General features: G+C 41.1%; 1 protein-coding gene across 3 annotated transcripts in view; it reads right to left on the bottom strand.

The window, feature by feature from the left end:
• The window catches only part of ANKFN1 (ankyrin repeat and fibronectin type III domain containing 1), a 129,693-nt gene that overhangs the window by 7,268 nt on the left and 95,388 nt on the right, over window positions 1–27,037 (bottom strand). For all 3 annotated transcript variants that reach the window (XM_051797926.1, XM_051797928.1, XM_051797929.1), the window contains 10 exons: window positions 25,731–25,838; window positions 19,246–19,345; window positions 17,987–18,119; window positions 17,256–17,372; window positions 13,403–13,618; window positions 11,120–11,286; window positions 9,539–9,689; window positions 7,571–7,739; window positions 4,040–4,206; window positions 658–877 (listed from right to left, as the gene is read on the bottom strand). In XM_051797926.1, the coding sequence (XP_051653886.1) occupies window positions 658–877; window positions 4,040–4,206; window positions 7,571–7,739; window positions 9,539–9,689; window positions 11,120–11,286; window positions 13,403–13,618; window positions 17,256–17,372; window positions 17,987–18,119; window positions 19,246–19,345; window positions 25,731–25,838 (1,548 nt within the window). The remainder of the gene's footprint in view (window positions 1–657; window positions 878–4,039; window positions 4,207–7,570; window positions 7,740–9,538; window positions 9,690–11,119; window positions 11,287–13,402; window positions 13,619–17,255; window positions 17,373–17,986; window positions 18,120–19,245; window positions 19,346–25,730; window positions 25,839–27,037) is intronic.

The raw sequence follows: 27,037 nt of genomic DNA on the forward strand, positions 1-27,037 counted from the left end.
GAAGGTGGCAAATGGGAACTATGGAAAAATCTAAGATTCTGTCAAATTAATAGAAACTCTGGGGAAGAATAATAGATACATGAGTGATGAGAAAGGGTCAGTAGCTTTTGCTTAGCAACTCATGCCTCATCAGTGTAATAAAACTCTGAACATGTGCTCAGTTAATACACAGTCATCCTCAGAGCTCTGAAGAGCTTTTGACAAGGTTCTTTACCACAGGTTCTGCAGCAAGGAAGCTGTAATTAGGATGAAGAGAAAGCTCCCTCCATATAATAATAGCAGATTTTTGGTGTAGGCAACAAATGAAGCAGTCATCTTTCACCATGGCTGGATTTTGCTGGAATTCTGGACATCATGGAGAAGCCAGTGGTAGTACCTGTCACTTCCAGCCTGTTCATTAAATGATCTGGAACAGGAAGGTGACAAAGTTGGCTGATGATGAGCAGTAATTCTGAGGAGTTGAAAGCAAAAAATGATTGTAAAGCTTGTATGAGGATCTCAGGATATTGAGTGGCAAATGATTGGTGAAATGATTGTTAGAATACCTTGGCAGGTATGGGAAAAAATTTACTCCTTTATCAAAAGACGTGCAAGAACTGTTATAATTAAAAGTGAGTTCAAAGATTGCACTTGGTGAACACAGGAAAATTCTCTTACCACTCACAGCTTTTCTCCTCTGGATTCTGGCCTCAGGGGAAGGGGGAGGTGAAGGAAGACAGTCTAGGTGTGAAGAGATGGAGCTCATTTTCTTTTGAGGGTGTTCTTCTGAAAGATCCACAAACTTCTTTATGGGCAGGCCAGCTGCTGGCTGCTTGTACCTTGCATACTGCAGTGCCTCTGTGATCCATCTCATTTCCCTCCAGATCTCATCGATTTGCTGTGGGGAAAAAAATGGTGAAAAAATACAGTTGAGTGTTAATTCTGCCTAAGAGTGTGCTTTCTTCAAGTGCCCGAGTAGGTGTGTGGTCACTGCCAACAGAGAGCAGCAGAATCCCCTGACAGGACTCTTCAGGTTGAGGTGGTCTGAAGTGATTTTGATTAAGTGCTTGTTCTCTTCCACCACTGCAGGGACCACCAGACTCTCAAATTATGTACTTCAGGCCTAAAATCGGACATGGAAAGAAAATGAAAATTGTCTTTTGATCAATTTGTAGCACACTTGAAATGTGCTTTCATTCTGTACTGGAGTGAAAGTGAGACTTCACCATTGCAAACCCGGGGTGTCAAAACCACCTCAGTTTAAATGTAGTTTTTAACATATAAAGAACACACACAGGTGTGGAAGAATATACCTGTGTGGAAGGCTGAGGCACAGCTATGAGTCAAACTGCAGATTTCTCCCTTATCACCATTTTGGTCTGCATACATTTTAAAAGTATGAATCTACACAAAACCAGTTCTAACACATGCCTGAGAGATAAAAAGACACAAGTGCCTAAATCAATAGCAGGATGTAGCTTTAAGCATCTCTGCAGAGAGGAAAGATGCTGTTTAATGTGGGTCTGAAATCTTTTGATAATGGAACACTTTTAACATCTTCAGGCCATTCAGGATCATTGATGACTGGGCAAATGTTGTTACAACCATGAAATGACAGTAGCTGTGGGTATAAAATCCTCCTGCAGTGTCCTTCTAGAACATCCCTTGTACTTCTACAAGTTCATTTAAAGTGAGCCTTCATATTAACATTGCAGTGTTTGAGGGAAACTGCTTTGTAGTTACACAAGAAATGTTCTGCAAGAATGCAGAGAGCCCTGGGTCAGTAAATGGAGAGGCAGAAGTGAGGGGTACTTTGTGCAGTGGGAATTGTCAAACAGGGGAGTGACAGAGGGATCAGTGAGAAGGAGACTGAGACTGATGTTCTGAGTTCTCCAGCAGTTACTCTTAGCAGGAGATACTTCACAAAATGCATATTCAAAGTGTGGAATTTATTCCCAAGGGATATTGTAGATGCCAGATTAGCCATGTTGGAGACAGGATAGCTGGCGAGATGGATCTTTGTTTTGACCTAGTATGGCCATTTTTATGTAAAGGTGAAATCCCGACTCCAATGATGTCAGTGCAAGCCTTGCCACTGAGTTAATTTGAGCTAAGAATATACACTGATAAGAATAGCAAATGGTTCAGGGATTAATTCATAATCCTGCATCATTTCAAGACTTCAGTGCAGCTCCATGAAGAGAATGCCAGTTAGCAAACATCTCACCTATTTGATTGTAGAGATTTTATACTTCCTTTCTGTGATCCTCCCTCAACCCCAATCAAGAATCATACTGCATGCAGTTTAGTAAAATGCAAATCCTGTTGGTTTTCCCCCTGATGCCATTCTGCAGGTCATTTTAATGAACTGTGGTTCTTTTAAAATTTAGTAACATTAGAAGCATAGCAGGATATAAATTAACTTCAGTTTTAGTCTCAGTGTCTGTAGATTTCTTTCCTTGCTGTGTAACATTCCAGTAAAGACTTCAAGCACCTTATCTGCCGGTTGGTTTTGGTTTTTTATTTTTCTTTTTTTATTTTTAATAATTTTTACTTTTCAGTTGCCCTCTGACTCCTTTTCAGACCTGCATTTATATAGACTCCCTTGCTCTTTACAATGTTTGGTTTGTGTAGTGACTTCAACACTGTCTTAGATCTCGGATCACACAAATGCTCTTGCGGTTTCGTGGTCACCCCTGAAGATTGCGGTATGTGGTGGGCTGAGAGATTTTTGCCAATAGGTGGAATACAGCTGGTTTTCATTTTTTTGAGAGGAAACCTGACAAGCCCAATACACTGTCACAATAATTCAGCACGAAGCACTGAAGTTTAAAATGTTCTCCCACGTTTTTCCCAGCCTATAGATGTGACTCAGACACTTTGGAGAAGAGGGACACAGAGCCGTCTATGCAGTACATGCATATTAATGTACATATGGTTATTTTTGATGCGAGGGATAAAAATCTTCCAAATTCTCCTGCATACTGGGAAAAAGCTAGATTTTCTGAGTGTGAGAATGGAAAGGTGAAAAAGAGGGAGAGGTGAAAGTACAGTGGAACATTCCTCTCTGCCCCTCTGGAGGTTGCCAAAAGCACCAAGTGAATAAGGCAAAGGGGGGTCTGAATGCAGAACAAAGGAATAGGAATATTATCATCTTGTTCATAATTATGGAGGGCCAAACATATTGTCAATGGGACAAATGGTTGTCTCGGCCCCTGTTCCAGCAGAAGATTCCTTGAATATTAAGAATAGAGAGCTGAAAACTTATCTGCACCTCTCTTGTAGAAAGGTAGCTCATCCATGTCCACAGACACACTCTGCAAAGGTCATGAGCTTTGTCTAGAAGTGGTTTACAAAAGGACAGGCTTTGCTATTCTGAACAATGGGGTGTAGTTCAAAGAGCCCTGAGTTGAGTTGGTAAAGTCTTGATTTGGGAACAGTCCAGGAAAATCAGTGTGAGAGACAGAGAATGAGCAAATTAGATAAGGATGGTAACATCAGTGGTCCTTCTGCACTGGGAGACTGAAGCAGTGCCACTGCATGGTGCTGGCCAGACTCACAGACCTTTCTGGGGCCAGCTTGCCATCTGAAATGCAGAGCTGCATTCTTGAGTGTGATATTGTTGATGCAGATTGTCTCCACAACCCAGTCTGAATATTCATTTTAATCTTTTTAATTGCCACCTTATCGTGGTGGAAAATGTCTTCAATTCATCCAGACAAAGAAAAACTCTTACACAACTGAATGCCCAGACATGGTGCTAACTTACCTCACGTTAGATGGGAGGGAGTTTTACAAGCAGACTGACACATTTCTTTATAACAGTCTAGTATAACTGTCATTTGATTTTGCCCATAAAAATCCTTCTATAAAAGCAACAACTAAGGAAAGCATGTTCTGGGTTTGAATTTCATAAAAACAGAATTGCACTTTTGATACAACTGCTCTTTTTATGATGTCTGTGAATAATTCTCCATTTAGATTTCAAGTTACAGCCCTATGCAATTTTTAAGAAAGCCACCTTAAAATCTCCTTGGAATAGTCAGAAACAGACTGTTACCTGTATGTAGTCTATAACTTGCTGGTGTCTTTGTTTGGCTGCAGCGACTTCACTGTCTGAAATTGCTTCCCTCAGGGATTGCTGGGTTTTCAGAGAGTCCAGCTCTATGACAGCAGAAAGGCGGCAATACAGGCTTATAAATTTTTCCTTGTAACAGCAAAAATGAACTGTGAAAAGACCAAGCGCAAAGGAAAATTGTTATATTCTGGTTATGAAATATGAAATCCTTCGGTTTCAGAACACAAATTTTATTAAATATAATAACCAGCTCTGGATGGGTTACTTTAAGCTAGAAATAAATAATACAGGCTCTAATTCTCTTCTCGTTTACACTGGATTTACTCTGTAACTTCACTGATTTCAAAAGAGTCATTTCTAATTTATATCTAAGTGCAGGGATAATCAGGCCCTTAGTATGCAGCTCCAGAGGCTATCTTGCCCTTGATAGCTTCAATCAGAAAGGCTGTTTCTGAGGCTTTTATAGCTCATCATTTCTTTTATCAAGAAAGTAGTGACATGACTGGAAAATTAAACTCATCTTTTATTTCTTTTAATTGAGTGTTTCAGAAAGAAAGGATCATTTTGAAGGCTAGTAACTTTCTGTTGGGCTGTGCTGGCTTAAATCAGGAACTTCAGGGTAAATGACTCAGCAGGAAAAGCATTGCAGTGATAGCACAGTTTGGGGGAAACAAAACCCTTTTAGGTGTTGCCACACATCATCCCCCGAACTCTCCTGCAGAAGGGTGACACAGAAAGTTCAGACATGACCCTTTGCTTTGTGTAATTTGACTTAGGAGCAGCACGGAGCTCTTGGAGCTCCATCAAAGGTAGCAGAGACAGAACAGCTTCAGTGCCACGGAGCTTCTGAAATGCTGATTTACCTGCTTTCTTAAAGCTTATTCTTCCAGAACCTGTAACTGCTCAGGCAAAACTTAGCAGTTACCTCTACAAATGGCAGTGCAGACTTACTGGAACTTCTGAGGGAGAAGAAGTTTTCAGAAATACTTCCCCATTCATTGGTAAATGCAAACATACAGCATGATCTTGTTAGAGCAGCAAATGCCTGTCCGTTTACTGGATTCTGGATTGGGGCATGGTATTTTTCAGGGTGTTTCAAGTGTAAATTGCATACATTCTTATCATAAATATTAAAAAGAGAAACGAAAACAGTGTCACATGTCTACTTATCCCTTGCAAACAACATGATAAGAATAATTGAGAAGAATTTCTCAAACGAAGAAATCCGGTCACAGACACTGTGACAATAAAGGCCTAATCTGAACATAGAAATCTCACAAAAAAAGAGTGAAAGGAAGAATTCTACCTTCTGGTTTCAGCCATGCCTAGATATAGCAGGGATCCAGCCTGAATAGTGTGTGGTCTTACAGTGCATGTGCCATATGTGGTGGACTCTTGAGTGAATTACAGCCGCGGTTTCGGCTCCAGTGCTGAAGTTTCGAGCCTTTGTGGTTTTAAGTCAGACCCTTTAATGTTACTTTAACAAATGTTACTTCAACATAGTCTTTTGTGGTTATGCAATTATATAGTTGGTAGCCACCAGCTAATGGGGAATGGAAGCTTCTAATATTTGAGATGTGAATCACAGTCACTTTATAGAACATCAGGGATACATATATAATAAGTCATATAGAAATGTCGTCTGCCTTTGGCCAGAGGATTGCTTACTGAAAAAAAACACTCAAAAGTAAAATTCAGATTTCCATACTGTTTTCTCCACCATGAACTGCTTTCCCACTGTAGCAACACTGCTGAACAGAGAGGGCTGCACCTGGAATTCCTTTTGAGAGATGTCTTGTTGCGTGTTTACCTGCACCACATCACCCCAGGCAGTACCTGGGGCTTGCTTTGCCAGCCCGATGCAGACTGTGCTCCAGAATTGAGAGTGGCTCCTGCCTGTGGCCTCTGTGCCACATAACGAGAGTTAAATAGTCTGCACAACCTCTAGAGTGGAGATGATTTCATCAGAGATTAATATGCTTCATGCATTAATTTGCACAGTGACACAGCCGTCCCCTCTCACCAGGAGAAATGATGTGCTCCAAACACAGAGGCAACAGGCCTCAGGGTGGCAGGGCAGGAGACAAAAGTCTGGCTTTAGGGCACTGCAGCCATGGGACGTGACCCAAAGCACTGAACTAACCCTTCATGTTCAATTACATTAGTTTTCCTTTGAAGGACTAACTTTTCCTTGGCAGACTACACCATGTATTGTGTGGCTGTACCCCTCAGAATTTTATGGCAGCTCAGCTGGCATCTGTCCTCCCTCAGCCACCACAAAACCCCAGGGTTGTCACAGGCACCACTTTGTGTGCTGTGGCTGATGTGGCATGAATACAGTCGTGTATTCCTGCCTGATCCAAATGAAATTTGTGTTGCTGGGTGATGGTGGGTCATGGATCTGTTGTGACTGCAGAAACACAGGCATGGTAAGACCCTCCATTAATATCTAAATACAGCACTGATATACAGAGACAGGAAGGTAATGGTGTCACATAACACCTGAGAGAGACATCACTGAGGACACAGTTGCTGCAAGAGGCCTGTTGTGTAGTGGCTCCTGGTGTACCAACTCCATCACTTTTGGCTCATATCTTTCTTCTCGAAGGCAAACGAAGGAAAGATGCCCAGTTTTACAGGCCAGAAGGAAACAGAGCAGACTGATGTGAAAGGCTCAGCAGTCCCCATACTTAAATATAATATTCTTTCTAAAAAGAACTATTAAGTCTTTATGAGTTGCTTTTATGTGGAACCTTTCTTTTCTCTGTGGACCAAAGAAGAAGAAATGAGAAATAGAGGACCTTGAAGCTAAAGCATCTTGTGCCTTCTGTGAAACAGCTGGAAAACTCTGTTTTGGGGAATTCTTACCCAGTCAGCAAGGCAGTGGAACAAGAGGGCTGAATGTGCTACAGTGCAGGATGTGCTCCCTAAAGAAAGAGATTCAAATCCGGTGCTTTGGCATTTTTCACACCAAGCTTTTCTTTCACCACAGCAATAGGACAGTCTCCTGCATTTTTCCAGGAATCAAAAGGAAGAAGATGACCCTCACATGGGAAAACCTATTCAGACCTTTCACGGTGTTGTGAGGGAGTCAGACCTTGAGTGGGACCATCTGCAATCTGGAACTGCAAATATTCTCATTACAGAGCCAGTGGTTATCCCCTTGACAACTCAGAGGGATGTTTTTTTGCATCTCCTTTCAGGCTCCAACCTTGCTGTGTTGTGTGGTTCTGTTTTTTGAAGAACATCATCTTCCAAATAAGCTTATAGACACATAGTGGATAACTGTGGGCTTTGCTCTCTGCTTTGCATTTCAATAACGATGGCTACAGTATATGCTTTAACCGCTCTGCTCCCTCTGTAACTTGTACACAGTTATAGGGAGTGTTGTTGCCAAAGCCATCATGTGATTTATTGACTCTCCACTGGGACAAGGGGGAAAACAGATACAACTTTGTGATTTTATTATAAGGAGACTGGGTTAATATTTCTGGGTGAAGCAAGCTACTATACCGAGTTCAAACATCTGAAGAGGGAGGTTAAGAAATCCTGAGTGTGGGGTGTAAGGATTATTCTGTCCTGGGGCAGTGCAGACGTCGTCTGAGGCGGGGAGCAGGAGAAGAAAGGAGACATTGTGACCCAGTTCCAACACCTCCTGTGTGTACAGACGGAAGTGCTTTGCCTGTACAGGGACACGCGCGGGGGAAGAAATAGGAGAGAATTACAACATGGCACTTATATAAACAACACCCCAAATGATATAAAACATTAAAGAAAATTTGCACAACATCAAGCTCGGAATTTTTATAAAACATAAATATTTGGGGCGGGGGCGAGGGGGGAGTCGGGTCTAAATGTGGGTTCATGTCACTACATAAAATAAAGATTTAAAGCTGCAATGTTCCACATTAAAACAACACACGCAGGCACAACCCCCCTGAAAACAACATTTATGTTTCTTATTAGGCAGAAAATGATCACATGCCATGTGCTTTTCAAGATTATGATTGCATAATTATGTGAAAACATGAAAATGGATTCAATTAAAAACCTTTAAGATTCAATTTAGGGTTGGTTAAGAGAAATATGCAGCTCTCCCTCAACACAGCACTGAAAAGGTTTAACAAGTGCTGCAGCAGGAGAAAATGGCACAGGCAGGAGCTGGGCTGAGGCTGCTCAGAGCCACTGTGTGCAGCACTGCTTTGCACCCTGGGTGTGCACCAGTGTCACTGCCCCTGCTCCTGTTCACCACAAAAATAATAACAACACATCAGCAAATCTGTTGAATTAAAAATTCAATTCATTAACATAAAAGTTTGGTCCTGAGCCATCAAACCATTTGCAACTGTGTTGAACTGCAAGGTCATGTTGATGTCTGTCTCTCATGCACGATAGATGAGCTCAAATGCTTGGCTGAGCTGCAGCCTCAGGAACATATTGCACAGTGATTTAAATATTTTAGTCCCTAACTCTGAAAGAAAAAGAAAAAAGATGCACAAAAGCTATAACCTCCCAGCAAATACAGTAACACAGAGACCTGTACAGAGCCCTATTGAATTAGAGTGACTGACCACAAGGCAGCACACCATCTGTCTTAATTTTGGATTTACTTGAGTCTTACTTGGCTCTTCCCAGGCTAGAAGGTACAGCACTGATGGATTCCTTTTGAAAAGCAAAGCCTAAACCTTTCAAAATCAAGAAATGTAGAACTAGATTAATTTATTTTAAGGCCACATCTTTCTAGCTGCACAGACAGACCTCGAAGTGAATATAAAGATGATTTACTTCTACTTTAAGACCTCTTTACCCTTGTAGACCAAAATAAAATGGCCTTCATGTAAACAAGAAACAAACTTCTTATTTTTTTCACAGATCTTTCACATCATAGATTCTCCTCCCTGACTTTATTTATTCACATATGCATTTCTTGTACCTAAATGTAAAGCCAGAAGCCAGATACCTCTCCTCACCCACAGCAATCTGGAGGTCTGGAGATATGTGTTTTAGAAGTGCTACGTTTATCTGGGTGTAAAAGAACAGCAAGATGCTGTGTCATTAGCAGGCCTTTCATGCAGCCTCACTCTGAAGCTCCCAAACAACAGTCAGTTGCCCTGCTTGCCTGGAAAAATAACTATATTTTTCTTTGTCAGCTGGGTAAAGAAGCTAAGAACTACCAGTTTCACGCAGGAGTGCTTATTTGCACCTACCTGAAGTGTCACAAATATGCTAAAAGATGCAAAAATAGGAGCTAATTGAAGTTTGTCTCTTAATCCTTATATGTTCAAATATCCAGGAAGCTGTTTGTCAGAGATGTCCCCCCCTCCACACACTTAAAATAACAGAATACAAAACTGCTCTGCTTTGCTTGCCTTGTAGCCCTGACACTGAATCCCTAATTGCAAGTTACACAGTTTGTAGCTCTTAGTTGTGTTCTTAAGAATCAGTTTTTAAAAAGGTGATAAATACCACAGAGGCAAATACCTGATGCAGAGGTAGGTTGATCTGTTTGAGGAGAGCTTTCACTGCCGTCTGGAGCTCATACAAGAACAATTGAGTAGGGCAGTCTGAAGTATGATCCATACTTTCCACAGATTCTGAGCCAGAAAGTGTTTGGATCCATTCCCACTCATCTCTGTATGTTGAGTCAAGTTAAAATTAGAAATATAACAAAAGTTTAGTGCACAAGCAGGAATTCAGTGTATGTGCATTTGGGATCTGTTGATCGTTTAATCCTCATATACCCAAACGTTCTAAACCTGTGCAATCTCAACTGTTTGGGGCTAAAAATCTAACTTTGAAAAGTTTAATTTTTCTAGCACATGTACACCAGGTTGAACATGCCTTGCAAGCCTCTGAAAGTCCAGCTGCCTTTGAAATATTTCACTAAGGTTTCTCACTCCAGGTTTTCTCTTTCATATTCTTTGTTCCCTATTTACTACAGTGCATTTAAAAAACATGCTTTGGAAATGACAACAATTAGTGGACAGTTTAATCTCTGTGATGCTCTCTCTTCTACTCACTGCAGCCAAAGAACTTCCTGCTTTGCTCAACATATATCCATTTGAGACCTGATAAACATTGGAATCATCTCTCTGGATCAAATCCTTAATTCACCCTGCCCAGTATTCAGTCCTGAAAAGCAGCCAGAATCAGATGTTCAAGGAAAAAAAACTGTACAGGAAATCCCACTACAAGACAAGTAATAGATGTGGTACAGTCTGCTCCTAAATAAAGATCTGGTCTTAAACTTCAAGAGTCAGGGATTGTTATAAACTCTGAAGCATTAGGCTTTATATTCCTTCCAACATTGTTGTTAGTATTAACTACTACATTCTGGATATCCTTGTTATCCATGTAGATATCCAGTTCCTTTCTCCTCATGCAAAATTCTCAGCTGGTTTCTGAAATTACATGGGATTAAAAAGCTCCAGAAAAAAAAGCCACTTAAATATGTTGCCCACTAGGCAAGGACCAGGCAGTACAAGCAGTGCACTTGCCAGTGGATAAGGGAAGGAGTGGACAAAGGGAAAATGGCTTTCCCAGAGCACAGCAGTTCATTGGGTGGTCACATTTGTAAATATGGTTTTCAGTTGCTGTGTGTTTGCTGTGGTTTAGAGCGACAAACCAGGTATGACACAAGAGAATAAACAGGAAAATCACCCACACCAGCAGTCTGTGGTCAGTGAAAATCCACAGGAAGGGTGGCACTGAATCCACTGGAGGTCAAATCGGGGCTGCAGGCTGTAATCTTATGAACAGGTCATTACCCCTGTGCAGAATTTGAATGACCATGGAATGCCATCCTTAGAAACCAATAGGATCATGTGCACATGTGCTGGGCTGGCCTTCAGACTGCTGGGAAAACACAGGTGCACCTGTTTAGCTCAGAGCCAATCTCTGGGATGGCCCACACCTGAGCCAAACCTTTGTGCCACCCACAACTCTGCCATGGCAGAATTGCCTTGGTGTTTACATTTGATCAGTTGTTTCGAACTTAAAACCAAATTTTCTTTCTCTCTTCTGTGTGTCTGTGTGTGTAAATACATATAACTATTTACTTACTTGGAGACATTGCTGTTGTCCCGGATTTTAACATGACACAGGACATTGGGCAACTTCTGCAGCACCAGCACTTTGATTTGATCCACAGAGCTGCAGAGTTTAAGGTAACCCAGATACAGGCCGGGAGGGAGGCGTTGCTGACTTCGTTTGTGATAGGAAAGTATGTCCTGTTTTAAGGGAAACAGTCCTACATAAAAATCTCATATTTTTTTTCCACATAAGCAGAAGAGTTTGAGATCAAAAAGCAACAAATGTTTTTACAGCCGTCTTTTTGTTTCAAGTGTGTTCAAAATTCGCAAAGCATTTAAGCACACGCTTAAGCATAAGAATAATCCCTGGTAGCTTGGATGCACTTGGACAACTTCTTACTTAAAGCCATACACAGGATCCCTAAGCTCTCCATGTCATGCAGGAATTGGCTCTAACAACCTGGGCTTTCAATCTTCTGCAACTGTGGTGTTTAAACTGGCTTAAATAACCCCCACTTCTGCCTCCTGTCTGATCATTTCAGCAGTGAGCTGGGTCAGGGAACTGATTCCTCTGAAAAACAACTTGGGAAGAGGAGCAGTTGTTTTTCAGGCAGAGCAGTTCCCTGGTTCAGCTTTGGTGCAAGGCTGCACAGACAGAGCACTGGGGAAAAGCTGTCACCTGGGGCAGGTGGGAGAGAGTGGCTGCTTGAGCCAGGACTGTCCCCAGAGAAATCCCAGCCTACAGCTCTCCAAAACCTGTTCTGTATCACCTGCTGTCACCAGGAAGTTCCCTGCGAGCCTGGGGCTTGGTTTTTTACAGAATTTAATTAGTGGCAACATTTTCTGAGCAAATATCCTTACCAACAAATGGAGCATAGGAGAAATGAGTATTGATGGTGTATTTGCTGAGGCCAGGAGACATTTTTAAGGCTAGGTATAGCAGTCCCCCAGAACTACCCAAAAAGGGATGTCTGCTGCCATCCTGAGAAATGTGTGCTTCTGCAGTGGGCGAGGATTAAGACACCTGGCCTTATGCCTTTGCTCTTGGAACCATCAAATTATCTGCCAGTGCTATGCTTGGCTCTGACCAGTGCAATTAGACCCTCATTTTCACAAGCACTTCATGAACAAAATACCCATTCGATGATTAAACAAGTAATAGAAGAAAGGGTGGGCATTAGATAGGAATGTGTAAACCATTAGGGGAACATTTTTTCCACTAGGATCTCTGTGGAAATCTGATCAGGCCTGTATTTTGCTTTTCCTAATATAAAACTTTTGCCCAGATTGACATTTTTCTACACCTTTAACGCACTTTAATACATTAAATCTAACATAGATCAGGTAAGTTTTATTGTCTTTTGGAAATTTTTTAATGTTCCTAAAACCTGGTAACATGTATTTTGATTGCCTGTCACTTCCCGGTATGAAAAGCAGAGTCTCTGCCTGAGAAAGTGCCCCTAATTCAAAAATTAACCACAGCAAGTCTTCTTCTTGAGGGTGCTAAAGAAGGGACTAAGATGACAATTTGTCTTGTATTTTGGGTAACTGTGCAACTGATTTTTAGGGAGATTGGCTACTGATATATTATGAGAAGTAGGTCGCTGTTACCTACAGAAAACATGTATTAATCTTAACATAAACTGTTTAATTTGAATTTACAGATACCCCAGTTCTTGAAGGGCTGAACCCCCCTGTCTCTCAGTCTTGGTAACTGAACTGACTATGCCAAACAACTTCCAAGATCAGTCCTTACCTTGGTATTTTCCTAATTGTAGGTCTAGGAGCACGTTATGCAGAAATTAAAGGTGGGTTATGGTTAGTAAAGAATTCTTTAGCAACTATACCAGGCTCCAAGGAACCCTGAACCCCACAGAACAAGTTTATTAAGTAGAACAGTAAAGTTTAAAACCTAGATTTGGTTTTCAAGGTTGGATGGAAAAATCTTATGGAGTGTAGAAATTCTAAGTGTCTGTATAGGTGCTTAAGAGCATCCCAGAGAATTTTAAAGCTTTTTATATCCCTTGCTACAGAATTCCATAGCGTGGTTTCCCGAAACTGATAGAAACTGCTATTCTCTGCTAGGACTTTGAAATAATTTCTTTTGAATCTCTTGGATATTTTGCATATTAAGGATCTGATCCCAGACCCACTGGAAGTAATATAAGTCTTTGCTTTCAGTGGGAGCCTTGCCATTAATTTTATTGGGCACTGGACTTTGGCCTAAAATTCTACAAGACGCTTCCAAAAGTCAGGGCTCTGGCACAGGCTTTACAAAAGCAAATAACATACAGTAAGAGAAGCAAAGCACTACCTGGATTGTTATAAGCAAGATGTCTAATGCTGTTGGCTCCTCTGGAGTTGAAAGGGATTTCCTCTGGCTTTGTAGTTTGGATACCTGCATCCATTTGCCATTAAAAAATGAATACAGACTCTCCACTTCTCTTACAGTAACTATCAGCATATTGCCATGTCGATCCTTGATTGGTTCATAAAAAACTCTGCCTAAGTTGTGAGTTCCCAGCAAATTCTAGAAAACAAGCAAATTATAAAATAGAAGTTATTTATCACATAGTAGGCGAGTATTTTTTTAAACTCAGCTTTGTGCTCGCTGACATCAGTCCTGTTGACTTCAATAAAAACTGGACACACGGTGTTTCTCAAACCCTTGCCCTGCAGTCGGATCATTTAGTGGCAAAAGGAAAAGTTTTTCCATAGGTTGTGTTTGTGGATTGAGTTGTGGGTCCTCCAGTGTATTTGGTCCGGCAGGGTTTGGTCCAATGTTTAATGGAGAACAGCAGAAAGACTGTTACAACCCAATGCCTTTGTAAAGGAAATGCTGCAAAGTAATTCACTTATTTGGGCTGAACTTCCTATTTTTGCTCAGTCATGTAAAGATGAAGGATGCAATTTTCAGAAGCACTCAATGTTAATCCAGTGGTGACTCCTTTAATTTGAATTTACTGAGGAGCTTGGTGTTTATCTGAACCTCCCCAGAACCAAATGTCAGAGATTATATAAAATTCTTCCTCTTTCCCCAAATCACTCATAACGGACACTTCAAATGTTTTCTCCATTAACTGTAATCTCTATTTTCTGTTCCCTGTTTTAAAATTATTCAGACTATTTTCAGGAACAAAAGCAAGAAATATTTGTGTTGAATGTAAATAATTCTGTAGCTTAACTGTGGAGTGTGTTTGTGAAGAAACACAGGATTCCAAAAGACACGGACCCTTTTGCTTTTACTTCAGATACCAAGAATGTGCTAGACAAAACAGGCAGAAACTAACAAAACTACCAGGGCAAAGCTCTCCAGGAAAATATGTGGGGATTAAAGAAAAGTAATTTTAAAAGGCTCCACATAAAATACATATTTTGGTCAAAATCCCTTTCCTCACACAGTAAGGCATCTGCTTATAGGTGCAAACACACTCAATCCAGTGACCAGCCACTGAAGAGATTCCCAGATGTCTTAAAGAAAAATGCCTAACATTTAAAATATGCTCATTACTTTGTGATTTTTCAAGAGATCTACAGTTAGCTGGATAAGGGAGAGGGATAGTTTAAAATGAGAACTCGAATTCACAATGAAGCACTTTGTATGTTTAGAGAAGTGCTGTACATTAACCATGACATTGTACACTGGGAGATTACCCTGAAATTATTTATCTGTACTTAGCAGGCAATATATACTTATAAACTGTATTATTAAATTGTTTATAAGCTCTAGGTAGTCAGCATAGTGACTGCCCTTTATGTGGCATAATAATTTTAGCTTTATCCATCCCTCTCCAGGGCAGACTGTTGGTGTCTATACAGCACTTCCCCTCTGCCTTTTTTAACTGTTGTGCCTTTTGAGGTTTGCCTCCATCTCTGATTAACACTGGCTGTCTTGAGTGCACATTTTGTATTAATCCATGTGTCTCCAGCTAGGACAAGTCACTGCAGCAGACGTAGCCATCTAGTTGTCATATTAATCACTGCAACACGTGAATGTGCCGAGATGAAAACAAACAGCTCTTTACTGTCACTGAGTGTGTGTTGTGAATGGATTCCAGCACAGAGAACAGGGGACCTACTAATATCAATGTGGGACTGATTAATATACTAAAAAAGTTTTGTGTCTGCTCAGCTTGGCACCCCATCACTTGTGTTTTGTTTGCTTTAGTTGTCTGGCGGTAACAGCAGGCAAAGTTGCAGTCCCTGTTGTCTCTGAATCTCCCAATCTAGTCCCTTAGCAGCTGTGTTGTCACTGATCTTTTCCATTCTGTCCTAAATTCCTGTGGAGTCAGTCTATTAACTTCCTCAATAAAATGTATTCAACCATATAAACTTTATTGAGATCCTTCCGCTGGTGGATCCCATTAGGCCACACACCGTTCGAGGCTGGCAGATTGGTGACAATCCCTGTGTTCATCAGGGGACCAAGCTGAAAGAACAGACATCAAGGGCAATAAATTTCCCAGAAATTCAGCAGAGCAATACACCACATGGGCACATTTGCTGTATCTCAGGGCTTTGCATCCCTGGTAACAAATAATACCACGATGTACTGGGAATGCTGGTTATCCCTGAGTGCAGTCCATGCAGGCTGGCAATGCTCTGCTGAAGGGAATCTGCACAGAGGGAATGGAGCTGAGCTAACCCCAGGAATATGTGCTACCTGAGCTGAGCCAACCACACCAGAGGGAATATTGGGCAGATATAGTTAAAACTTTCTCTGGTGACAGCTCCAAGGACTGACAGGCAGCTGCTGCTTCACACAGGTGGTCCTCCAATAAAGGTGCAGCAGGCTGGCATTCCATATATTTCGGGGCACTTTGGGGAAATCAGTCAAGACAGGTGGTTGCCCAGGAAGGCTGCTCTCCTGTGCAGCGTGCCTTGCCAAAAGATGTAAAACAAAACCCCACATGGATATTCCTAATACTGGCCCCAAAGTGTGTGGCTCTCAGAGCTGCTGTAAAGCAGGTTATTGCAGGATGACGTGTGGCCAACACGTGCCCAGCGATGAGGATCTTCATTAACTCCATGGCTGTGCCACAGACTTCTGGGAAGCTTTGGTGCCTCCACTCGAGCAAAAGGTAGCAGAAAGTGAGGCCTGGATATACTTTTTTCCTGTAAGGGTTGTGCACACAGTTTTTTGAAAATGTATTTTCCCATAAAAGCAAATATTTTAATGAAAATATCTGCCTTCCAGCTAGAGATTTTATGGTATCATGAAAGCACCTTCAAAGCTTTACAATAAATGTCAAAATGTTCTTCTGGAGATAATTTCTATTTGCATAGCGAGTAGTGGACACAGACACAGAAGGTTTAAGTGACTCAGGTTGTATCTGTAGCAGAGGTTGGACTAGAACAATCCTGAGAGTCACTGCTATGCCTTTAAGACATGGCATGAATTGTACATGTAGTGCTGCTGTCCTTACCACTGGCAAGATCTGTGCACCACTTAATCTCTCTTAGGCTCTGTTTTTAAGGGTCTAAATAGGTATCTGACTTGTTCTGTGCACAAAGGGACATTTGAACCTAAAAATTTTGGCAGCTCAGTGGAGAACTTAATGAAAGATTTGTTTTTATTTCCCCACTGACAATCCACACCACCAGGGCCATCCTGTTTGTCAGACAGTGTGACTCTGTCCTAGAAGCTGTACTTGAGTAGTTTGTGAGCCATGGGTGAATAAAGAGCATATTTTGGCAACTTCAGCAGTGTGTTTGTCCTTCCTGTCAGGGACAGAAGCTGCCTACTGCTGCAGGTCCTCATACAGCACAAGGGAGTGCTGAATCTTGCCCAGAGTTTAAATGCTTCATTAATAGATTAATAATTAATAACAAATAGGCCTATAAGAGGCTTAAGCGCAGCAAATATTAGGATTATAACTCTTGAATTCCCAACCTGCAAACTCACAGGCTTGTCTGTGGTCATTATTTACGGGTTCATATCTGTTTGTTTCTTCATCTGCCACTGCTGTTTCTTTTCTTTGTGTTTCCTCCTCCTCACTTTTAATGTGACTCTTTGCTCCCAGCTGGCAGGAGGGGCTCAGTGCTTCATTTCTCTATAGATGATAATGCTGCTCCAAAAAACAGGCTGGAGGGACAGCTGGCAGCACTGTGCCTTGGAGATCAGAAAGTCACTGAGTTAATAGCCAAGAATATGCCAGGGAACCCACCTGTAGCTGTGCTGCTGCTGAAAGCATCTTCTGCCTGGCCTGAAGGGCTGTGGATGAGGACACGGACACAGCCATGTTCTGCCTCAGCCACCTGATGTCATCCCACATGCAAGACAACTGCAAAAACATATCCAGTTCAATCAGTTTTTGTTCTCAGCACTTGCAAAAGCAGACATGAAGCTAAACAGCATTTTGGACTTGGAAAAATCAGTGGGTATCACTCGTTTTGAGTTTCTGTGGCTGGCAAAGAGCTGCCTGGATAAACATGACACAGATATGGACTCAGACACAGAAGGTGTTCTGTAAGTGTCAGGTACCTGTTTCAATTGATTTTGGACTATTGCACAAAATTGATTTACTGTTTTTGGGGTATAGAAAGAATAGCATGAAGACAACCTGAGTGATGGCACAGCCACAATAGCAAATTTAAAGCTTCTAGTTATTTCTTTAGGCTCTTTCTCTAAACGTTCATAAAACCTCTATGTACCCACATAGCAATCACTCATGTAGGATTGTACATTGGAGAGTTAATTGTGCTGCTGTCAGTGACCCAGTCAGAATTTAGTCCACATAAATGGTTTGTGAAAATTGCATTTAACATGAGCGATAAAGCACTTCATAATTTCGCTTGTTAATTATATCATTTCATGTATTCAGAATGATGAGCTGAGGCCTAGGTACTGCTAGCAACAGATTTGCAGAAGCAATATATGAAATTAGACTCCCGTTACCTTTGTGAACCACAGGAAATCCTGCATAACTGAACTACTGTGAGAGTCATCGATTTCCACAATTGGGATTTGATCTTCATTGGTTACTAACAAATTGTCTTTGTAAAAAAGTATAACACATAAGTAGAGTCCCCTAAAGAGAGAAGGAAACACTATCAAACACCTTTCATGTCTATTCACATCCATGCCAAATTTAGTCAAAGAATTATAGATGCTAAGTTCTGAGGAGAGAGATTGAATCATCTGGTCTTAAATTCTGTGTTCTATAGATCATGCAACTTCAGCCAGTGAATTCTAAATAATATTTGGGAAGCTTATCACTTTAGTTGATGTGAGACTATGTGAATCTAAGAAATTATGAATCTGTGCAAGCCATTGATATTTAGTTTCAGTGAGAATTTTGCCAGAGTACACAGTACATAGTGGAGGCTTTATGCCCTTTGGAAATCAGAAATTTTACTTAAACTTATCATTAATGTGCTTAGTTCTGCCCATGTTTACTTCAGAGCAAATCTGAGGTAACTGAATTGAGATCAGGTGGGTTATTATGGATTTACATTAGTGTAATTGAGTGTAATTTGGCCAACATATCTTCAAAACTGTTTATAGAGATCATTCCCCTCAATATTTACCCTTGCAATTAGTTACATAGGTTAAGTAGTGGCCGTAGGGAATTTAAAGACTCTGGAGAGCTCTTCTGAAAGAATCAAACTCTTAGCAAAATACAAAGGAGAAAAAGCAAACTGAACACTCCTGGCAATGAAAGAAGAAATAATTCCAGCATAAGCAACTTCCAGTTGCTAAATTATCATGGCTGAGGGTTGGGTCACACTGGACTGCAAACCTGTTAGAGAATTCTGCATGTGTAGCTTGTTGCCAGTGGACTATTCAAACATGTTATCTGAGCTCTGCACTTTGTGTTATGAATGAAATAAATGTCACAATTTCATTACTGAGCAGCAACAGAGGCAGTGCTTCCCAAATACCTCAGCAGCTGCACTTTGCACAGAATATTTCCCTCTGTTACAGTTTGACTCCATTTCCAAGAGTAACAGTGAACAGATTCTGTTGATTGCAGTCGGGGCTGGAGCTTTATTTCCCTGTCAGTCTCACACGGGTGTGATTTTATCAGGTTCATTCTGTCTGATTGCTCTTGCATTGGTAGGGGCATCTTCACACAGATTTCTAAGGTGCTTTTTGCTATTACAACAACAACAGCTAAAACTCAGAATGTCTGGGAGATTAAATGAATGACAAACCGTTTCAGGGTCTTCACAAACTTGTTTGATGAATGGAAAAGGTGCTTCAGGCTCCTGGAAACCGATTGCTTGCGACCAGCATTTTGTAATTTAGAACTTTCTGAAATGGAAAAAAGAAGTAAACCAAGCCCAGCTCTTAAACTTCAGTTAGTGCCTCATAAAGAACCTTTGTTTCTTGAACCACAATACTAAATTTCAGTCAGTGTCCTCTTTATTCCTTTCAAAAAGCAACATTTAGAAATTGCTCAAACCCTTTGACTGTGTTTTCATTAACTCAGTGATACCAGCAAACAATTTCCTTACTTGCAGCAAACTCAGACTAGATAAAAATGTTTGGCTCCTAGGCAAAGCATAACTTGAACCAGCACTATGTACTACTCTTAATGGTGTGAATTTTGCAAGGGAGCTCAAAAACCCAAGAATAGATTTGAACCTTCAGTCAACATTTTAGGTGTTGTAATTCTTCAGTTTCTCTCCACTTTTAGCTTAAGCTTCTAAGAACTGACCTGGCAGTCACTAATATCACAGCATCACCAGTCTGACCTCAGGAAGAGCTTTGAGGAGACAGTGAGGTCGACCTTCATCTTTCTCTGTATCAAATTAAATGCATCTGGTTTTGCTTGGGGTTTTTTTTCCCCATCACAACTTCCACTCACCTGAATTGCCTCAGAGCTTTCACAGTTACCTTTGCTCCCTACTAATCTGGAATCCAAGGAAGCTGAGACCTGCTGTGTGCCTGCGAGGACCTCCAGACCAGCTTTCTCAATTAGAAGGATTTTGTAAATTCATATATTGTCCCAGTATTCTAAAAAAAAAATGTTAAATTTTTATAACACTGTGTTCTTTTTCACTTTGGTGAATTTGACCTAATGTCTTTCCTTCTCTCATGCATGGCCTTGTAAGCCAAAGAAGTACATTCCCATGGGAGTGGAACCTCACAAGCTGAGAACACCTGTGTACCTGTGAGCAGGGTTGGAGGGGATGCCAATAGATGGCAGTCAGGGACATGCAGGATTGTATAATGCACTGTCAGTTGTCCACACATGGCATTTTAAAGGCACTAAACACTGTTTGATTTTTTTTTTTTTCACTGTCTTTTGCAATGTCTTTCCTGTTTAATGCTGTTATAAGAGAAACAGCAGGAATATTTAATAATTAAAAAAAAGAGTTCATTCTTCAGCTATTTACTGCGATGGGAAAAGAAAGGCAAAAAGAAAGGCAAAAAGAAAAACGCAGCTGTGAAAGTGCATCTCAGTTTTCCAGGATCTGACTTGTTTATTCGGATGAATCATGGATCCCCATCCAGATGGGAGCGTGAAACATTTTGAGGGACACCCTTCTCCAGTGGGAAAAAAACATGACTCATGAAGAAGCATTTGCTGAGAGCTGCTGATCATCTGCTTAGGTGTTCTCAGAGGAACTTGTTTGCCACTTACCTCCAGAATGGGAGGTGTCTGTCTGTGTCTCCCTGCTGAGTTCTAAGTTTGAACATTTAAAGAACATCTAAATTTGCTGCTGTCACAACCCCATCTGTGGAAGTGCTCAGCGTATTTTTAAATGCTGAATAAATTTGCACCATAATTCGCACGTTGAAAACCCCAGAAAGCAGACGCACTGTTAGCAATAATTACTGCTCTGTGGAACAGCGAGTACAAAGAGAGCAAGGTTCTGTTGGGGGTGAAATCATATAATTCAGATGTATGAGACTTATTAGATCATCAAATCCCTTGTCTTTCCAGTGCAAACTTGTTCTCCATGGCATATTCTCCAGTGCACTCTTCAGCTTAGTTTTAACAGACTCATCCAAATCCATGACTGCTCCTTTGAAGCAACTGACCTTTGTTTTCCTTTCCTTTTACAAATACTAATTTGCATTTCTACCATAGCTCCTCAGATAACTGTTATTTTACTGGGAACATTTGCAGTGTATTGCAGTAATGTAAACCAAATGCTACATGAAAACTCCTGTCTTCCTGTTTCCTTCTTCCAAGGTTAAGACCAATTTAGGAATATAAATTTCATTTTAATTATTTTCTTCTATATTCCCTCCATCTATACAGAGGGAGTGGAGGAGGAAATTGCTGAAGGCAAAGCAACATAATTCTGTATAAAACTCCCAGAGACTGCAGCATTAAAATAAGAGGGCACATTACAAGTGAAATATATGTTATTGGGCTATTCAGTGGTTTGGGTTTAGTCCACAGCTTTGCAGAAGCCAACAGCAAAAGAAATAATGTAAAACTAGATGGAGACTGTAAAGTCTCCTATGTTGCTGTTTGCTTTTGTTTTACAGTAACATGTGTGTAGGAGCCAGAAAACATGGAGCTGAGATTAGAGGATAATTTGGATCTGCAGGAAATGGAACCTTGGCCGTTACTTAATTAACTAATAAATAACATGGAGTAACTCCATAGAAAAGCACCAGTAGCAACACAGTAAGTTTATATCAATAAATGATACAGCAATAGAGCTGTGAGCTCTTTTAATAGAAGCCTAGGAATGAACACAGAGATGAGATGAGAGAATTCCCAGTGATTAGATTTAGATCAGAAGCATTCAAACCTGGATTGAAATGGGCAATTAAATAAAAAGATGTATTTATGACATTGGCAGCCTTTGCAGTTTTTAATGTAAGTACAGCTAATGCTTAAGAGCAACCTCATGGAAGAACAATGCCCACTCATGCTTGTGTGTATCTGGGGTCTCTAAGGAATGTGTGTTATGCTGTGCCATGTCCCTGAGGAGGAAGATCATCTGGAATTCTTTGTCCTGTCACTAGACAAGTGGGGCAGGCGTGAAGTAAATGGAATTACCTCAGTGCAAAATTATCTGAGATCTTGGCCCCACCAGCCAGGCAGTCTGTGGAACAGCTAAATATCTGTTGGAGTGACCCTGGATAGGGAAGCAAAGTAGCACAAGATGAGCTAGATCCCACTGAAATTCCTAGTGGAGGGCATAAAATGGGGTTTAGAGTTTTCACTTACTGTATAACCTTATGAAAATACATTGAATTGGCTGGAAACTTCCAGATGAATTCAAACTCAATTTAAAGTTGCACATTTTTAGCAGTGCAGACAGCTGACACTGGGATAATGTGCATGGAGACATCATTCCACATAGAAATTAAAGTGGCCAGACACCTCAATAGCTTGAGACCATGACAGATCCTGTATTACCTCACCTCAAGGTGGGGTGTCTTTCAAAAGAAAATTCTGTATCTCATGAAGAAGCCTGACAGTCTTCTACCACTGTGTGGTATGTTTTGGATGACCAAGTCAGGCTCAAAAGCTAAAACTGTAACTTCTTAAATTCCCTACCTAAACTCAGTTTATGGCTTGGTTCTCAAGTCTGCTTATGTATATTCTCAGAAACAATTATAATCTAAACATTTTAAATGTCCTGGGGAATCAGAGATCCTTCTCTTTGTTAAAGGCAATTAAAACTATGTGCTCTGCTTGTGAATCAAGTTACAATTAGAACATACTTATTTCTCTTCTGATTTGTCCAGTAAAATACATTTCAATTAAACTTCAGAAAGAAAATATCTGGTAAGAATTTTACTGAAGAGTTGGGTTCCTTTCTTAATGAAGCATCACACAATTGCTTAATCCACTCAGAATTGTTTGGAAAAAAATGAGCTACAAGAAAAAAAAATACTTAAAAATATATTTGAAGTGTTGCCAGGACATACAATTGTAGTAACTCAGTTATGATAGTCTGTAGCATGGTATTATGAAGACAAATGGATGACTGTTGTTTGTAATCATCAGGGTTTTCCAGAAGATTAAACATATGAAAGCAAAGCTTCCTAAGTAATTCCCTAGGAGATTTCATAATATCACAGAGCAGGTTCAAAAGCAACAGCTGATCTAATTCCAAAAGCTCTTAAACTCACTGTACATTCCAGTGTATTCTTCCTGGTATTTTTGTAAGCTTGTTTTCTCCAGCCCCTGCAATGCAAAGCTCAGGGCAAAAGGCAGAGCCTGAATGAACAGACCTGGGCAAAGGATCTGCCTGGAATCTGGGCAATGTCCCCTCCCAGATCCCACCGGAGCACCAGCACACAGCCTGGCCCTTCCAGCTCCTCTGTCTTCTGAGGCTTTTGCCTGTGCTATCCAAGTAATCTCAGACCTTCTAGATTGATTACCTTCAGTTTTTCCACCTCCCTTGCACTCATCCTCCACTCTCCTCCAGCCAGCCTGAGCAGCATGAATGGGATATCCCAACAGGAATCACCCCGGGAACAGCCAAGGTGCCTGGACACCAGGTTTGAGTTCCATCTGTCCTCATAGAGCTTTAATTCACACAGAGTTTGATTCTGCTCTCATTAATAAACCACAGACAAATCAGTGGTTGTTGGCAGATCCAGGGATACTCCTCAAATAATGCCCAGCTGTTCACTGACAGCTCTAAACCAAATGGGGCAAACAGAGATCACAGTATTGACATCCAACCAGAGTTAGATGGAGGAGTTAGTAGAGGGAAGCAGGGTAAAGATAAAGGATAAATGCCTGGGCAGGTCCTCAGCCTGTGTATAACAGCATGGCCATGCTGATTTCTATCCCTGTCGGTTGAACCATGCAAATGTACATTAATTAAGAATCTGGATCAGGCCTCTGTATTATATGAAGTGAAAGCCATTATTTGGGCTTGTCAGTCTTGCACAGCAGCTTATCTCAGATCCTTGACCAAACTCTTCAGATTCCACTGAGGCTGATAAATACCAGAATCAAATTTCAGAGTCAAAGTGATGGCATAATTCTTACTTTTCCTGCAAACTTTGTCTTGATGCCTTACCAAATCAGTCAAATACAAGGGATTGACATCAGTCATATATTTAAAGCAAGTTCCAAAAGTTCTCCTATGATGTTGCCATCCTGATTTATCCAAAACACACTACTGTGTAATGCTGGCATTAGAAGCAGTTATGAGATTTTTATTTGTTTGTAGGCATGGGTGTTGCTCAGGCTGACTCCACATGTGGTGCTGCCCCATGGGAGCTCCCACAGCCTTTCGGGCACAGAAGAAACTGTTTGGAGCAAAACGGATTTTTTGCATTGTTGTTATTTATTATTTAAGGAAAAGGAGTTAGGAAATCAACAACAGAGTTGTCTGTGCTCTGCTTCGAGGCTGGGGTTAATTTCTGGAGTGGTGGAATTTTATAAGAACCAGGCCCTGGTGTCAGATTCTCAAAAGGAGGGATTTTCTGCATATTGTTTATACCTGCTCCTGTTCCAGACTGGTATGTCAGTAAAACAATCTATACTGAGAATAGTTTCAGATGGTCCATCACTTACTCCCTGTTCACTTGGAAGGTGGCAGGAAAGACCTGAGATGGGCACTAACTCCAGAAAGGAAAAACTGTACTGTGGAAAAATGGTACCTACATTATACTCTTTAATAGCCTGAAAAAGCTAGGTGAGATAGAATACATCATCTGTATTTTCAGTACCAAGACCACCTGCAAGTGATAATGCTTGCATGAATTTTAATTAGGGAAACAACATTTTCTTGCAATATCTTCTTTCCAAGCACCCTAGATGAATAGGTTAAGTTGCTATGGTTACAATGGGTTGTGGCAGACTGTGGATCATTGTGATGGTGACATATTTGCACGTAAAGAACAAAGGCTGCATCTTTTCATTTCAGCCAGATGATTTTAGCCCTAAGTATTCCTATGATTTTAAATCAATTGATGCAGCTTGACATAGCAGTCATACTAGGTGAAGAAAAATGAAAACTTCATGGTAGTTTAACTTTTCAGTTTGAAATAAGTTCCCTTTGCAATGAAGCATTATTCCAGTTAGAAGTTTATTTTAAGAAAATAAATAGTACTTTTCAACAACCCGTATAGAACAGGAGTTTTTATATATGCTTTAAAAAGAATGCCAAGCTGTTGCCTTGGCTCTTGAGCTATTAAAGGCACAGTCTGTTTCTCATGAATGAAGTTTGGCTGAGATTCGAACTCTCCCCTAGTTTTGATCCATTCTATTTTGAAATGTAGCAATCTTATCTGCCCACTGCATTGTGCAAGTATTTTTCATTATGGATTGGCAATGGCATCCACTGGAGTACTTAGTGTCTTCCATTTGGAGGCAGCCAATTCCCCTCTTTTGATCCAAACCAGTTGTTAACTTTCTAAAGTATTTCCTTATAGAAAAAAATAAAAGAGACATCCTTGAAACATTTTAGTGGAATCCTGTGCGAAACTAATTTGTAGGGAAAAACAAATCCATAGGTGTGTAGGGTACAGAGGGGGAAAGGGTGTGCCTGTGTGTGTGCATTCGAGCTTTCAGATGTTTTCATCCAACTAATTTCAAGGGTTAAGAGCAAGATAGTGTGCTAAAGTGATTCCAGATGGGCCAATATTAATATCTTTCTTTTCCTGATGAATGAGAAGGTATGACCTAGTTAGAAAACTGCTAAAATTACAGGCGCCACAGAGGCTTCAGCTGGTGCCCTACCACAGAGATATTTATCCTTACCTCTGCAATTATAGTGCTGATGAGCTGCTCGAACCTGCTGAAGGAGGCGTTCCAGGGCCTCAGTGTGTCCCCTGTGCCGAGGTTCTCTTCCACTGCAGTCTTTCCAGTCTATTGAACAAAGGAAATAAACAGAAATGAAACACAAAGGTGCGGGAGAAGGTCTAAAAATATTTTCTTGCCTCTGGTCCTCCTTGGCTTCAGAGGAGTTTTACATCTCGGCAGGCAGGAGGAGTTGTTTTCGACTCTGCTGTTGTTACTTGTACACTGAGTTTTCTTTGCCTTGTGCCAGCTGGGTAATTAATCATAATGATTATTAACAAAGAGCTCCCAACCAGCTCTGAGAAGCTCCTGTAGTGCCTGACTAGACAATGACTATTTCTCTTCAGTACATGAATGGGCCCTGTTGCTGCAGCCAGAGCTGCTCCCAGCCTGTCCCAACACTCAGCCCCTCACTAAGATCACACTTCTGCTCCTTCTGCCTCTTTTTTCAGACACTGGGAGGCTTCAGAAACTCGACTCCAGTTTATAGGAAACTGCAAAGTGGGGAATGAACATGTTCCCACACCCAGAGCTTGCTCTGTAGCCAGAGACACATGTTCCATGTAAAATCAGTTCAGGAGATCTGCTCCCGGCAGTGGCCTGAAGGAACGCTGGCAATTCCTGCCCTGGAGCCCTCGGGCTGCTCAGCACTGCACTCCTGAGGCAAAAAGCTGCGGTTTCTGTCCCACAAACCTCCACCTCCAACAGACTTTGTTTTCACTCCTTTGCTGCTAGTGACAGTTTCAATCTTGATTTTAAAAACCGAACTTATGACGAATAGGAGGAAAAAATTGTGTGTGTTAGTTAGAGAGGTGCTTTTTAATTCCAGACTTGGCTGTTTTCATACTTTGATTGTAAAGAGATAAGAGTATTGCACTCATTTCCTGACCCAAAGTAATGGTGAATCAGGGTATTAAGAGATCTGTCTGCACAGGAGACACGCTTCCATCTTGCTGGCACAGAGGCCACGTGCGTACTCACAGCCACCAACAGTTTGCTCACTCACTAAATATACAGATCTAGTTTCTAGTGCAAGTTTGGAGTCAAACATTCCTTCCAATGGGCTCACTATGCCAGGGATATAAATACCTATTTATTTACATTTAGTAGCAGCTAGAGTAAGCCCCTGAAAGGCTGGAAAGAGAAGACATTTGGTATCCCGATAGCCTGTGGGCAGTGTGACAGCTGCAGAGGGGCTGTCCCCTGTGTTGGGGGCTATTGCAGAGATCCAGGGCCAGCTGCATTTATTGCTCTGTGTGGGGATAATG

The sequence above is a fragment of the Manacus candei genome, unplaced genomic scaffold (assembly GCF_025592945.1).
Source record: "Manacus candei isolate 608988 ecotype Guabito, Panama unplaced genomic scaffold, ASM2559294v1 h1tg000047l, whole genome shotgun sequence".
In the NCBI taxonomy this organism is placed as follows: domain Eukaryota; kingdom Metazoa; phylum Chordata; class Aves; order Passeriformes; family Pipridae; genus Manacus; species Manacus candei.